The sequence below is a fragment of the Rhyacophila brunnea genome, unplaced genomic scaffold (assembly GCF_057557595.1).
Source record: "Rhyacophila brunnea isolate RB1 unplaced genomic scaffold, BYU_Rbru_1.0 scaffold_2, whole genome shotgun sequence".
NCBI lineage: Eukaryota > Metazoa > Arthropoda > Insecta > Trichoptera > Rhyacophilidae > Rhyacophila > Rhyacophila brunnea.
In genome coordinates this window covers 50,381,651-50,397,202 of record NW_028232859.1, presented here as the reverse complement: position 1 = coordinate 50,397,202, position 15,552 = coordinate 50,381,651, and the positions used below count along the sequence as shown (strand labels likewise).

General features: G+C 37.3%; 1 protein-coding gene across 9 annotated transcripts in view; it reads right to left on the bottom strand.

Moving 5' to 3' along the window:
* Positions 1 to 21: 21 nt before the first annotated feature.
* tgo (Aryl hydrocarbon receptor nuclear translocator homolog tgo) overlaps positions 22 to 15,552 on the bottom strand; it is a 228,041-nt gene continuing 212,510 nt past the window's right edge. For 3 of the 9 annotated variants that reach the window (XM_085947246.1, XM_085947244.1, XM_085947239.1), the window contains 10 exons: positions 15,117 to 15,289; positions 13,226 to 13,373; positions 12,367 to 12,555; positions 11,629 to 11,717; positions 9,900 to 10,110; positions 9,448 to 9,598; positions 8,150 to 8,400; positions 7,015 to 7,229; positions 4,616 to 4,799; positions 22 to 893 (listed from right to left, as the gene is read on the bottom strand). In XM_085947246.1, coding sequence (XP_085803372.1) covers positions 727 to 893; positions 4,616 to 4,799; positions 7,015 to 7,229; positions 8,150 to 8,400; positions 9,448 to 9,598; positions 9,900 to 10,110; positions 11,629 to 11,717; positions 12,367 to 12,555; positions 13,226 to 13,373; positions 15,117 to 15,289 — 1,778 coding nt within the window. In that variant the 3' untranslated portion in view covers positions 22 to 726. Of the gene's footprint in view, positions 894 to 4,615; positions 4,800 to 7,014; positions 7,230 to 8,149; positions 8,425 to 9,447; positions 9,599 to 9,899; positions 10,111 to 11,628; positions 11,718 to 12,366; positions 12,556 to 13,225; positions 13,374 to 15,116; positions 15,290 to 15,552 lie in introns of all 9 variants that reach the window. The other 6 variants (XM_085947247.1, XM_085947240.1, XM_085947245.1 and 3 more) reach the window with 4 other exon arrangements.

Genomic DNA, 15,552 nt, shown 5'->3' with positions numbered 1-15,552 from the left:
TGATAAAAAAACGAAACATTTATAGAGCTAAGTTCATTTATTTTTACAGTTATTCATATCATTGCCAAGTATTAAAGCATGATCACTCAATGTCAACAAAATCAGGTGGGGTTCCATCAGCACTCTCAAATAAAATCAACTAATAACGGGAACAGGCAGAAATCAATCCATGGGTGGAGTCCAACGTTACAATATCAAGTACATTTACAAACAAATATAGCAAAGTTCAAGTTCATAAGTTTATTATAATCTCACACTCCTGATTAGTCGATAAACTAATTAATTAAATATAATAATAATATAATGCGGATGATCCTTAAAAACTATGAAATAATCAGTTTTATTTTGTGCCACTCACAATATTATATGTATTCTTTTTATAACTTTCAGTAAAAGTCTTCCGTTTGAAAAAAGTGTCCGTAATGTTTCAATAAGTAGGTGTACTTAAAAATCAATCTTTTCATTAAACGTAATTTCTCTCGCACGATCACTGCACAAAACACACATCACAATAAAATAATATAAAAAATTGTAAAATTATACAACACGTGTGCCGACGGCTCGCTTTTAGAGTCCCGGATTCACAGTTTACCGTTTTTATAATATATATCCTTCGAAAATCTCTTTGTATCTTTACATAAATGAGTATTAGACTATCGAACACCGTCCGAACGGCCATATTTATTTATAGGGGGCGAGGCGATGATCGGAAAACACCACAGAGGTTTATTCAAAGTTAGTGTTGAACATGTTGATGTTAAGGTCCTCGAATGAAGTGGCGCCGCCCTGGTCCAGCATCTGGAGCATCTCTGAGAGTTCCTGCGGCTGGTGCTGGTGAGCCTGCTGGCCTCCCGGACCGCCCTCTCCCCCACTGCCTTGCCAAGACCACATCCCTGCAATTTAAATCATGTATTTGAATCTCGATAGTAACAAAACTTATCCATAATGTGCTTTATTTACTTTCTGTGATCCACCCTCCACCCTGGTCATGTAGCCTTATTAATAAGTTGCATCCATCTCCCAAGACTTACTATATAAAATTTATTTGCATACCCCCTCTAAAATTATTCCGTAGAAACCTAGGCCCGATATATAAACTGGCCATGACACGAAACTGTAAACTTTGGTGGTAGTGCTAGTTATTGCACATACTTCAAATGCAATATGGTAGCTGTTTAGAGAAGATAATGATTGTCTCATATCAAAATAAATGGTAATATGTTAATTGATTAGAATGAAATTTGCAATCGAAAATCTTTATTTATTGCTAACAGGTTACCCCGCATTGCATTCAAAGATAATCAATAATTAGCACTACCATCGTGATTCGCAATTCAGTGCCACGGCCTGAGTATAGTCAGCCTCGATATAAACTGGTGTGAAAAGACGGTGAAAACAACAGGTAATGGATCATTTGAGAATGTAAAAGAAAAATAAGATACAGATTTGCTGGAAAGATAATCTTAACCTCAAGGTTTTCACACTATAACTAATTGAATTTATTATATATATGTAAGGCTTCCATTATACTCTTATTTACCTAAAAATGAAGGAAAATAATTCTTCTTTTGACCATGTCCGGTCTTAATAAGATCACACGGGGGCCTCCACGAGTGGAGGTTTGTATTAACAGATTTTTGTCGCTTATTGCGCTTTGAATAATTCAGTGTGTGTTAGGACTTGTCTTGATGTCACGCATGCATAGTTGCAGTTCAGTGCGATTCTAATATTCACAGCAACAACATAGCAAGTGTATCCCCTTCTAAGCCAGAGATTGCTGAATTTATAATATTGTCAAATGTTATACCAAGGAAATGAAGAGGCCAAAGGAGATGAATGAATTTACGGGAGTCTGCTTCTTTAAACTATAAGGACAGCTTTGGGAGAAAGCAGTATAATAAGGGTGGAGAATCCATTAAAGACAATCGTCACACTGGGCGACATAGAAGTAACATTTGAGGAAATGTGCAAGAAAGTTAAAGATGTAATTATAGCAAACAGATATCTTAAGCCATCGTAAATAGCTAAAGAAATGGACATCTCAAAGGTATAGTTTGTAAAATATTAGACATGCCCAAGGTTAGGACTGAAACCATTTCTGTAGGATACTAGGTGGCAATGCTGCCGGAAAAACTTGACCTGTCGGTGACAACCCAGTATTTTTCTTCATCATTTGTTGACTGAAAATGAAACATGGGTATATTATGGATATCCTGAGTGAAAAATGGAGTAACAGTGGAAGCATAAGACTTCCCCACTCTTCAAATTCAAGGTGCAATAATTTGCTAACAAGGTTATAGTAACTGTCTTCCGGGATAAAGTAAGACTTCTAGAGTTCATGCTACACAAGGTTAACAGAATAACCACTTTCGGGAGTATTATCATGAAGAAAAGTCATGGAAAACTCATCAAGCGTGCTACTCCTTTTCAAGAACGCTGTCGGTGCGTTGACAAAGGCACAAGTTGCCATCCGAGGATGTAGATTTCAGCAGCTAAACTGCCTACCCTGCAACGTTGTCTCGGCTCTCTGATTATTTTCTGTTTTGAGTTTTGAAAATAAATCTTCAATGACAACGATTTTCAAGTGATAAGGAAGTCAAAGAGACATTAAGCGTCTGGTTTTTAGAGTATCGTCTCCTCTTCAACTTATATGATGATCATATTTTAGAAATAGTAAAACGGGGTTGATATTGGAGGTAAAAAGATCTCCAATTTGATAAAGACAGTTGACACATTGCAAAATCAGCTGAAGATATGTCCATTTTGCTTCACTGGGACGAAAAAGAGAGCAAATCGATCGGCCCGAACATAAACAGATCAAAGACAAAATTGATTTCATATTTGACAATAATATTAGGCAACAGCCCAGTCTGCTACCGATAAAGGTAGATGTGTGACAGACACGAATGCCAAAAAACAGTATGACGAAACTATGTACAACTAATTTGGAAAATCAAAACATTACCAAGGTGACTAAAATACACCTAGTAAGATTTGTGGTCTTCACAATCTGTATAATATGTATAGAGACATCATATTATATGCTTCCAAAATATGGACCATAATGGCAAGAGAAGAAGAGAGACTTGGTGTGACGGTCAAACAGAGAAACGAGCCCATTGTAAGCGAGGTTAGACATTCTCTCCAGTTTTCCCAGCAGGAAAGTTGATAGCATGGAAAACTTACGGTATTAGGTCAGGTAAATGGTCAGAGATGACACTCTAGATCAGCGGTTCTCAAACTTTGTAAAATTTCCTGCGTGGCGGTCCCTTTAAAAATTGTTCAACGGCTTAGGGAGCCAATATATATAACTAGCATGTTAATTAAATGCTCCACGGCGAAACGGTTAAAGACATTGGGGGCACCAAATACTTTGCGCAAGGGTGCCACAACGGCGCGGCACTGCTTGTAGGCTGTTGTGAATAAAACATTTTTTTTACAAACAAATATGTATTCAGAAAATATTACATGTTATGTAGTCATTACAATTTTAATGGGATGGATGCATCTGCTTTGCCTGAACCAGTTATATTTGGCTTTGTTTTGGCCAGTGCAAATCTCATGTCATTTGTCGCATATAATCTATTTTGAGATTTTGACTTGATAGTAAGTAGTGTAGAAAAAGCTGTCTCACACTCATAGGTGGTTGCGAATGGAATCAGCACTCTTAGAGCCATCTTTGCAACACAGGATATGACTGTGCCATTTCAATCCAAAAATCACTATAACACGTTTCACGGAAAACATGTTCTGCACCCCCTCATTTATCAAATCAAGAAACTGTTCCTGAATTAAATTGTCCCCAAGAAATGTTACATGCTATAATTATAAAAATATAAATAGTATAACTATGTGGTCGTTTTTCGCCGTCCTACCGAAACCGCTGACCCCAGTTTGAGAATCGCTGCTCTAGATGGACAGACAAAATCAAGAGTGTCACGGGTTTTCCCAGATACAGGTTGAAAACAAGTCTGTACGTCCAATAATTATTGTCTGTTTGAGGATAGGATGATGATGCACACAATTCTAAGCAATCATGTACCTTCAGATATCTTTGCCGGTTACATGTAAATTGTATGTATTACATTTTGCCGTAGCACAGTTTACCATGTGTGTCTTACCGGAAAGAAATTCCTGTATAGCATAAAGATAAAAAATACCCATTTTTCAAGGAGCATTGCCGACATAACTGTTGCAATTTTACTAGATTCAATAATAATTAAAGAACAATAATTTGATGTTATTCCTATCAAATGTTTGTTAATAATGCCGTCATTATAATCAGATATCGTCATTATATTTGATAATATTATGTACTACTAGATTTGAGAACCTATCAGAATTAGAAATTATACTGTGTGATTGTATTTCTAATTTACTTACCAACCTGTTTTCTTCTGTCTTTCCCTTGTATTCCGGTGGTTTTTATTGCATATTTTTTAAGTGGTTTATTTAGGGAAGGAATTGATTTCAATATTATACGGCCACATATTTCCAATACAACTCACGGTGAACTGTGTTACGGCCAACTGCATATGTACAAATTTTTTGGACACAATCTTTGCCATTCTAGTTCAGAGTGGCTCTAGCTTAATTATTGAAGGTGGAATATTACCGGGGGGCGGGTTATTGGGCTGCTGCTGATAGTGGTGATGGTGCAGGGGAGGGTGATGTGAAGGTCTCTGATGCAGTTGAGCGTAGGTGGGGGGCGGGGCAGCGGGGGAGCGGGACGGCGACAGCGGAGCTCCCCCTCCCCCTCCTCCGCCGCCATACTGGTAGCCCTCCGTCACTGTTGTACCCTAGAATTCAAATAAGCTATGATAAGTAAAGATTTTTAATTATGCCAATATGATATCAGTCAATGAAAATAAAATCTTATAGCAACACAAAAATGTAAGCACACACAAAATTGATATTGGTAATCTTGCAGTTTTTGACATGATTTCAATAGGGGTAAAGGATAAGCATATTAGCTTACTAGAGATCTCAATCTTTTTAATTCAGTGAGGTTAACAAGAATTATACACTTTATAACTCCCGCCTATGTGGCGCCCTATATTAGGCAAGGGTTACGCTCCGCATATGGCAGTGTTGTCTTTATAACGAGCATATTAAATTCGCAGATCGCATGCGGCTCAAAACGAATGTCTTTACAGCCCAAAAAAATTTGTAACTTAATTTTTACAATTTCCAATTATCCGTATTTGCCAGCCATGTTTGAAAATACTCGAAAATTCGCATATGAAAGGAAATAAATCTCCTGTCACAGAATTACTGACATTCACCTGGAAAGTATTCACTGCAAACAAGATTTCCTCAATGTAGAAAAGATAGTAGCAAAGAAGAGGTGTCAAGTGTCAGGAAGAAAACATTAATTTTAATTGTTCTTTTTTTTTCATACTGTACTTTTGAAATAAACATAATAATATGAAGCGCCTAGTTTCAAAACCCCCTAAAACGATTTTAGGTAGTTTTGAGAAAAACTCATATCTATTAAATCTGTGAACTTTATGTATTTATTATTTAATTCGTACATTCTAAAGAGTATTTTTGCTTATCCATTTTAGGGGTATTTGAAAAGCACACCCAATACACCCTCCTCCACCCGCCGTGTCTGTACAGCCGTGGATTATGCACAGCCGCCTTCCACAGCGCTATATAGCGACATAATGAATATTTAATTGCTCACATTTCGTCCCGAACGAAACGAAACGAAGGGACCGATTACTTGAAGCCATGCACCTAGGCGCTTAAGACTGACTCTAAAAAGAAAGTGAGAAAGTGAGGCCGGCGTGATACGCCTTGTGTACCCGCGTATTGATGCTCAAGATTTTAGTCTGATTCTACGGAGGAGTCGGGATTATCCCGCTCCCCATACGACGCTGCTAATTTTTCAATGCCGCATTATTGGCCTCTGTTGCAATTAGGTCAACGTGGCCAATTGGGCCCGTGTGAGGACGGACCCAGCCATTTTAGCGGGTTTTAAAATTTAACCTAATTTTTGATCAACATATAGACGGTTTTTGCCGTTTTTAAAAGTTCAATCTTTGGCCATTGTATAGGTAAAAAAAATATCCACCTAAATACAGTTGAACTTGGTTATTACGAGGAAGATGAAACTGACTGAATTTGCTCGTTATAAGCATATATCGTTCTATTAATCAGCATAGAACATAAAAAATCTGAAAACAGTCGTAAAAATCCCCGAAACAAGCATGGCATTCATAAACTACAAAAGAAATTGTTTATTGTAATGAAGTGCTGAGCCGCTGGCGCTGGTAGGTATCTACTGACTTCACAAAGCTTGGATTTTTACATGCAATTTCAACCATATGCGTGGATACTTTTTCAATGTTGTCGGCGAAAACACCAATTAGGTACTTAGACACTTAACTAGTGTCATAAACGTAGTTTTTAAATGATCGACACAATAACAGTTTTGCTCGGTATACCCGAGAGGTAGCTCTTTATAAATGTATGGAGAAAATTATAAACTAAAATATCAACGAATGATTCCTCATTACATCCGAGATCTCGCTATTTTCGTGATCGTAATAACCAAGTTCGACTGTACATGTCTAACTCAAAATCTTTCAAATCCGTTTTAGAGGGATTTGAAACTAGGAGCTTCATGATATGTTTCTATGAAAATTGAAGTTTTTGTTTTTTTGCAAACCCACATAAACATAAACCTTATTTATTCGAACATTGTTTACTTAAACTTTTATGTTGAATCTTCGTCCACCGAAGGAAATTCCAGTTGGATGAAAGCACTATTCTTGTATGCAAAAAAATATACAAGGGAGTAATCTCACATTTTAGAGGTTGTGTGAAAATTAGTGGCCCCTGAGTCCATCTCAATAGAAGTAGATTTTCTTCAACATCTTTGGTTTTGGTACACATTGAGTGACGAGAGACACTAAGGCAGCCAGACATAACAAAAAAGTAATTTTCATGACTTGTAAAATAGATTTTTTTAGTTGAATACATTATATTTATTATAAAATGACATACCTGTCTAACGGAGTTATTCCAGTGATGCGGCGCTGCAGGGCTGGGCGGTTTGTTGGGGGCGTGTGGTGGGGGGTTAGGCGCCTGCGGAGAGCCATACGGCGAAGGGTCATTTCCACCACCCCCGGCTCCTCCGCTAGCACCGCTGCCACCGTACCCACCCGAGTACACACCTTCTGCATGCCCGCTCGGTGGCCGCCCGCTGCCTCCGCCGCCACCTGCCATCACACAATCTCACTAAATGCACATTCTATGAATCATTAGTATTATGCAGTGGTGAAGAGTGACTTTTGGATGTAGTTAAGCTATGGGGGTCAGAGTGCATTTTATTATGTAGGTACTTGTCATATTTACATCATAAATCTTAATATAAGATAAATAAAAATGGACGCTATTTAATGTTTCAACCCGACAGAAAACTAGATTTTTCCAACTATGTCGATCCTAATAAGATCATATGGGCCTCCACAGATTGGTTTGTATTAACAGATCTTGTTTTTACGAGAAATGGATGTCAGCCACTTGCTCAACCTATTAGGTCCATTCATACTTTTGACTCATACACAAATTGAAAAACAATGTGTACTTGCGAGATTCAGGATTTGAACCTGGGACCCACGACGTTATAGTCCAGGGATGGGCATATATGAGGTCAACGAGAGCCACATTCTGGATTTTCATATATATAAAGAGCCAGACCATAGCTTCATTTACAGAGGAAAACTCGCGAAAATACAAGTATAACGGGGAAAGAAAATACCTATATTGTTATCAAGAGATATTGGGAGCCGCACTTAACCCAACGAAAAGCTGAATTTGCCCACGTCTGTTATAGGCCGACGCTTAACCCGCGCGATGATGTGATGTGATGATAATTTATTTGAAGCATTACAGTATTTTTATTCTATTGCACCCATATCAAATGAAATGTATGGCAGCGGAAATATAGAGTTGTTCTGATTATTACCATAGCTACTCTAGCCAATTTCATAGAATAACCGAGGTAATAACAACTCAACAGTTCTGTTGCGATATTTTCCTCACGCGGTGGATGCGATGGAATAGCAGAATATCCAAATACTGAATGTAATGAGCCAATTATATGAATTATAATAGTATGTTTTACTTTGGAACTCACCAGCCAACAGGTCTTGCGTCATGGCGGCGTGGTGCACAAGCTGCTGGGGGCCGGGCGCCAGGTGGTGAGTGGTGTGATGCGTGGTGTGGTGAGGGGCGTGGTGCTGCGCATGGTGGGCTGCATGGTACAGCCCTGAAGGCGTATCTCGGTGCCGCTGAGCCAAAGAGTAGTCGTACCCCGCTCCCAGGGCATTGTTGCCCGCTCCGGGATCCCCCGCCCCCGCTCCGCTGCCCCCCTCCGAGTGCAGCGACCTGATGACACGGTTATAGTAAAGACTAAAAGGATATCTTCGTACGCGGTCATGTCCGATTATTGGAAAGGGTCTATTTATATTTTCAATGTCATAAAATATAAAAATCAATATAATTTAGACAATTTTAAAAATATAAACCACGTAAACAAAAAAACTGGATATTAATATGACATGGCATTATGGACTTCTGAAGATTTTATTTTCTACTAAGACCAGTTTGCTGCTAAAACACTTTCAACTTAAGACGATACATCAGTGAAACGGCAAATAAATTTCAACTATAGGCGCGATGAAATTTTGGACTCGCTGGCATTCGGAGAGCGAACGTCGAGGTGTGAATACGTCAATTTGTTTCATGATGGCGACGGGGGTATTAATTCTTAAATCGTGTAAAGATGACTAAAAACGTTACCCATTTACTTGAAAAAGAAAACATGTCAATGAATATATTATTATTGTTACTAATAGAACATTAAATGGACGCATGTTGGCTTTATATGACAAATTATATTGCGTTCGGCATGCATCATTTGCACCCGCGACCCACAATCCGCGCATCGCCTAGCCACGATCTTTTTAGACCATGCCTCAACTGAGGTATAGCCTTAAAATATGTTGTTATGATGATTATGATGTTAAAATTATTAAAAAAACCCTTCAGATGTACAGAATATTAGTTATGAATTTAATTATGCGAGTCATCCACTAAAGATTGACATTAAACACAAAACTAAAATTGATACAGTTATTAATTAACAGAAATGGGAGTCTGAAGAGTACATAAAAAATATTTTGATACAAGAATCATGCTGCATTGTATCTCCATCAAAAGTTATCCAAGCTTAAAGACAAAGACCCAACTTTCCATCAAACTGAATAAATTGTTCAGATTATCAATTTTAACGGAACAATATTTGGCAAAAGTTGAAAGCCTGCATCCTGAAATGGACGAACACTGTGTCAAGTCGGTTAGTATTTTAGACACTTGGAAAAAAACCTATTGTATTAGAAAAAAAATAGATATAAAATATAAATGAATATTTACTTGGCAGTAGTATTGGTACAGACAATGTACTCAACATCATCAGTGTATGGGTTCAGGAAGGCGAAAGCCGATGTGCGCAGCCACACCCACTCTCTATTTTTCGCTCGGAAGCGGTACATCAGCGATATCACCTGTCCCTTCATCTTCAGAACTGGAACACGACCAGAATACACATATTAGACAAGAGAAACATAGGAACCCAGACAATAATCTATTTAATAAGAACACGGTCGAATCATAATCAAACATTACAAAGGTTATTGAAACATTTGACAACTTAATTTTTTAATTTAGAAACACAGAAGACGTCTGGTAAAAAACTTCAAAATAGAATGCTATTTATTTGGGTATATTTTAGAGATGTAGGGTTCGATATCACAGTAGGAAGGTAGCACTTAAAACACCTTGCTAAGCCTTTTTGTCCAGTTGTTATTGTTATTGGTTATTATTACCCTGTTCAAAGTTCTCTTTCATGTGTGTCTGGTCTTCCGGATGGAAGAAGTCGAAGCAGCTCTTCCCTAATAAGTCTTGAGGAGTGTAGCTGAGCAACGTCCCGACTCTCTGGTCCACAAATGAAAATTTGCCGTCCAACGAATGCCGCGAGATGAATTCCGCCTGACCGCTTGAGCTCGCGAGGTCTGATGTGCTGGGTGTAGAGGTTACCTACAAATTGAAGGCAAATTATTACATGCTTTAATGAGAACTAACTTGTCATCTATCATCACATTATTTTAATGCTAATGCCATTGTCATTGACTTTTATGTGACAGTAAGGGCCTATGTTTTTGGCTGTCACCATCGCAGAGACTTCCTTCTTCTTTCCTGGATATTTCGGGCTCATTACAGATACCATTCTCAAAAAATAACGTTGTAAAGTGCACTGCTTATAATATATCGAGGGTATACTGACAGAACGCATTATTTCAGTTTTTGCTGTTTTTCTGTTTTAAATGCCAAAATGTATACAATTTTACGCTCTACGTCCTGGTAAAACGGACAAAGGCATAGGATATAATGGTGAGAAAATAGAAACATTATTAAATCATATTGTTATTTTTTTATTCTGATAGAAAGCATGATAATGACCTAATGCGTTCTGCGTATACAAAATACAGGACTTGTAACATGTCGTATATTGTGTTTGCCATAAAGGTTAGTCTTTATAATGTAGAAAAAATGTTTTTAAACCATAAAAAAATCTACGTGGGAGAACGCTTTGGAAAAAAAAAAGTCCTTTTTGCGATTATCTCAGAACTTGTTTTAATGACTTAATGCTTTCTGTCAGTATACCCTCGATATATCAGTACAATTATTGCAATTATTTTCCAAATAATGAAATATTACAATTAATATCAGTGCTAAGTTCACTTTTATTGGTTTGCTGTTTATCCATATCGAGGGTTGTGACAGATAATCCTAATCAGAATACTAATAATAGCAGAACCAAAGCGAATTAACAGTAGAAAATTGAACCTTGAATTGCATGCGTCCGCATCCACATACATATCTGTCTAATGCGAATCAGTGCACAAATTTTACTACACAGCATGCGTCAAAAATGTATCGAGCACAAGTTTGAACAGCAACCGCTAGAGGCTGGCAGATGGAGAGATGATAGTGCCCGGTGGCGTAAGCAACAACAGTCAGCACGCGCGGGTTTTTCGAATACGGTTTGTAAAGGGTGCGTAAATTTAAAGAATGAATAACAATAAATATGTGGAAAAATCTTTTCATTTTAGAATTATAAAGCATGCGTCACATCTACCGCAAGTATGGACGGACCACCACTGATATACATATATATATATATATATTTTTTTTTTTAACACTACAACAAACAGGCTATGAGGCCCAACAGAAATGTAATAATTGGTAATAGAAGCCAAACATTCACAAATACCCAGACTTTAAGAAAATCACATAAGTATATTGTGACCTCACCGGGAATCGAACCCAGATGAAAGGCTGGCACTTTGCACTGGACTACGAGGCCCGAGGTTGATATGTATGAATGCAAATGCTAACGTTATAAAAAAGTTGAGTGTCACATTTGACTTTCATATTTTATAGTTACAAAATAAATACACGGGGGGGGGCTCAAGGGATCATCTTCTGCTGAATTTCGAATTAGTTAAAATACAAAGCATGCTATTAATAATTGTAAAACAAGAATTTTCTCACCTGAAGTCTTCCAATAGCGACTAAACAGCAATGTGACGCATGGAGCTCATCGTCTCCCTGCCTGTCCATTTGCACACCTGGAAATAGATCTGATAGCCTCATACTTAAAAAACAGTCACACAATTAAGTGCCATGCGCTAGAATTAACATTAAGTTACGATTGAAAATGCAATGCAATCGACAATCTGCGAGAATTAATAGAATTGTATTTCAATTTAATAAAATAATGATTTGAAATGAATAAGTTACTGAAAAATCTTCTTTGATAGCAAGCTTATCACAATAATATGAAGATTACCTTACTATGTTTCGAAAGATCCGGTTTTCCCATAATAAGCCTAGGGAGGGAAGGGAGGGAGGGCCTTTTGCCAGTTGATATTCCGTTCTTTTGTTATTGAATCAAAGAAACAGCTGTCAAAATTTAAAGTGATTTAGGGTAGATTAAGTAGATTATCATTTTTTTAGATTTATTGAATCAAAGAAAGGAAAAAAATTCTATATGTTTATCTGACAAATAATAATTAAGCTGTAAGTTGAAAAATTCATAGCCACATCATTAATGAGTTAAACATGTAAGATAAACCAATTATTGAGTAGTGAATTATTATTACAGTAAAATATTGTTTCTCATTCCAAATCAACACATTATCACATTGTTTTATATAAATCTCTGTACTGTCCGAGGTAATACTCCTAGTCGGTTTATCAGTATGGAAGAGATGCGTGAATGGTCATTACCCGTTGGTGGCCAGTTCTTGATGTACCCCGTGCAGTGGACTACGGCGTAATTGTGTCCGTCCCTGGCGGGGCCCAAGGAGTTGCGCTGCTTCAAGCGCCCGAGGTGACCGGCAGAGCCCGACTCCGCCCCTCCCACCTTCATCCGGCAGATGAAGCCTCGCCGGGATCCCATACATAATCTCATGGAAGCTGGAACAAAATTATCACCTATGCGGTTATTTAATTGCCTAGCGAGATCACCCGCAGACAAGACGGGTGGATGATACTGCGAGAAAGCAGAAGCGCTGATGTCTTTCGGCATCTTCGGGAGACTATGCGCATTCGCCCATGTTAAATATACTGACACAGATATAGTTATCTATTGCTCATTTAAATGAAGATTAAAAGATCTTGAAAAGGCATGATTTAATTGCCCTGAGAAATATAAATGTTGGAAATTATAGAGCCTGAAGATAACAAATCCAAAACTCCGATAGCTACGATTTAAATGTAACACAAAAAATATAAATTAATTAGAATTTAAATTCCAATTTCATCAAGTGGCTTCGCCTCAGTCGGTGGTATTAACAATGAATCTAATTTCTTCAGTTTCTTCATTTGCAAATCTATAGGTATTTAAAAAAAATAAAAATGGTTGACTATTTAATTACATTATGGTTATCCGCTTATTGATAATATGTAATATGAAAGAACTTATGGCATCCAAATAAATACTACCTGCTTGTTTCTTTCAGATATAAAAAAAATAATTATACTTATAATATTTCATAATTGTTTTGCAAGAAAGATATCAAGGGAAGAATTAAATTTGACGTTAGAGGGGAATCAAAGAAAAAAAAGCAAAAAACACATGACTCACATTGGTGACCTTCTTTTTTGACTGTTCCCGTTTTGAGATCTAAGATCCTTCCGGTATTTTGTGGTTCCTGGGTGCTGAGCTGCTCTCTCACCTTCTCAACATCTTCAGGATGGACGTTATCATATATGCAAGATCCATACCATTCACTCTGAAAAAATATAGACATTGATTTTACAAATTGGTAAAAAAGGTGAATCAGATTAAAGAAATGATTGGAGCGGCTATGATATATTGAGCAGACAGGTATGTAATGCCACGCCACTGACAGAGAAGTTGTATGTGTATCAGTGAAGAAGGGTACCTATTAAAGGAAGGTAGGCTGTGGTAGGTAACAGAAAAAGTTCCTTTTTAACATGTTCAATCCTAAGAAGATCATATTGGCCTCCACAGAGTGTGGTTGTATTAACAGATTTTTTTGTTTTTTTTTTACGAGAAATGGATGTAAGCCACTCAAGATCCCAACTGATTTGATCCAAAGACATGTGAATATGCTGACCTGGGACCCACAACATCACAAATCGACGCGGTAACCTCTTGGCCATCATGGGTATGGAGTCTTTTTAAAAAAAAAAGTATTTTTACCGATAATTTACTGAACATCATATTATTATATTATAGTTTTTTATAAAAGAATTTCACAAAAAAGGACAACATGCACCGATATAGATATTTTACATAAAAACGGGTGCTGAGCTGGGAATCGAACTTGCGCTAAAGAAATTTGCAGATATGCTATAACTGCACTTCTTTTCTTAATCGCTAGACCATGTGAGTTTGTCTGCTGTGCGTAAAATAACATAAACAAAATGTAAACATAGATAGGCTTTATCGTATAAGCCTCATCCGTTTCATAGATTGAAGCAGACAGTTGTCAGGTCCCAAGGATAATCACCACCAAAGTATGTAAGAAAAAACTTTGGATTATAGCAAGCCTTTGTTTGCATGTGATAGCAACTTAGATACATTATATTGTAAGAATATAGAGACGGGTGGCTCTGCTACTTAGAGAATAAATCTCTGTTCACGGTTGATAATTTTTAACTTTGAAATGTCTTTAGGTTATTTAGTATGTTTCTTAAGAAGGTAGGCTTCAAACAATCACCTAGTATGGAGTGTTCGCCTCCAATGTGTATGCTGTAAAATGTTATGCAATCTAATTTATGGAGATCACTGACAATCTATGTTCTATCTATAGATACATATTACCATGTTCGATCATAAGAAGATCATAATATGGGCCTCTATAGAGTGAAAGTTGTATTAACAGATTTTTTTCTTTACGAGAAATAAATGTTGGCTACTTGCTCAATCTATTAGGTCTACACTCTGGTTTCAAACACACATTGAAAAACAATGAAAATTTGTCAGACTCGGGATTCGAGCCTGGGACCCACAACATTATAAGCATAACCGCTCGGAAGTGTTTGTGACTTAGAAATATTTGCATTTTAATCAACATTTTGACTAGATGATGTCCATGTTTTTAAATCTTTGTATTGTCTCTCTGGTTGTTTCAGTATAACACAAAAACTACTGGACCGATGTTGAAGATAGACTTCACTGCGGATACCAATTTAGTAGTTTCATCCTAATCTCTCAAAAGATACCAAAGAGATAAAACTGACTGGATATTCATAGAAGGAAGGAGGGGCTAGAAACCCTTTGATCAAAAAAAAAAATATCACATTAATTTGAAAAAAATCAAATGGGTTCAGCCTATTTCTTTATTCTGTACCTATATCTGTCTACTTTTTATTTCCACATTTCTAGCGGATGAAGTTGGGGGCTATTGCTAGTAACTAGTAAATGTTTTGAAATTAATATAGCTTTAAGAGGATTCAGTGTGACTTAATAAACCAGTAATTTAAAGAATAAGAAATAAAATATTCACCTGTGAATAGTTAAGCACGGGCGCGACTGAATCTGAAACATAGATAACCCGCCCCGTGTCACAGCTCACGACAAATAGGAATCCATCAGCCGCCTCCAGGATGAGATGCTTCAGCTCCTGGTCTGTGAGGAAGGAAGGTTTATATGTGCCGTCGCTGGAGGTGTTGCCTGTACCTGGGGAAAAGAAAAGAAAACTCTGGTAACACCGATAGATTCATAAGCGTATAACAATGGCATAGCAATAATGCGCTAGTGGGCTGTTGATGTCCATGGATGTGTATGTGAATTAAATTTTTTGCATGTGTTCATTTAAGATAGCCAAGCAGAATTCATGTTGTAAGATCCCCTCAGGAACTTGCATGTGTCAGCCAGGTAGGGGTTTAATGAGAATTCACAAAATACTTGGAAAGGTTCCTCAAAACAAAAAAGGTTGGAAA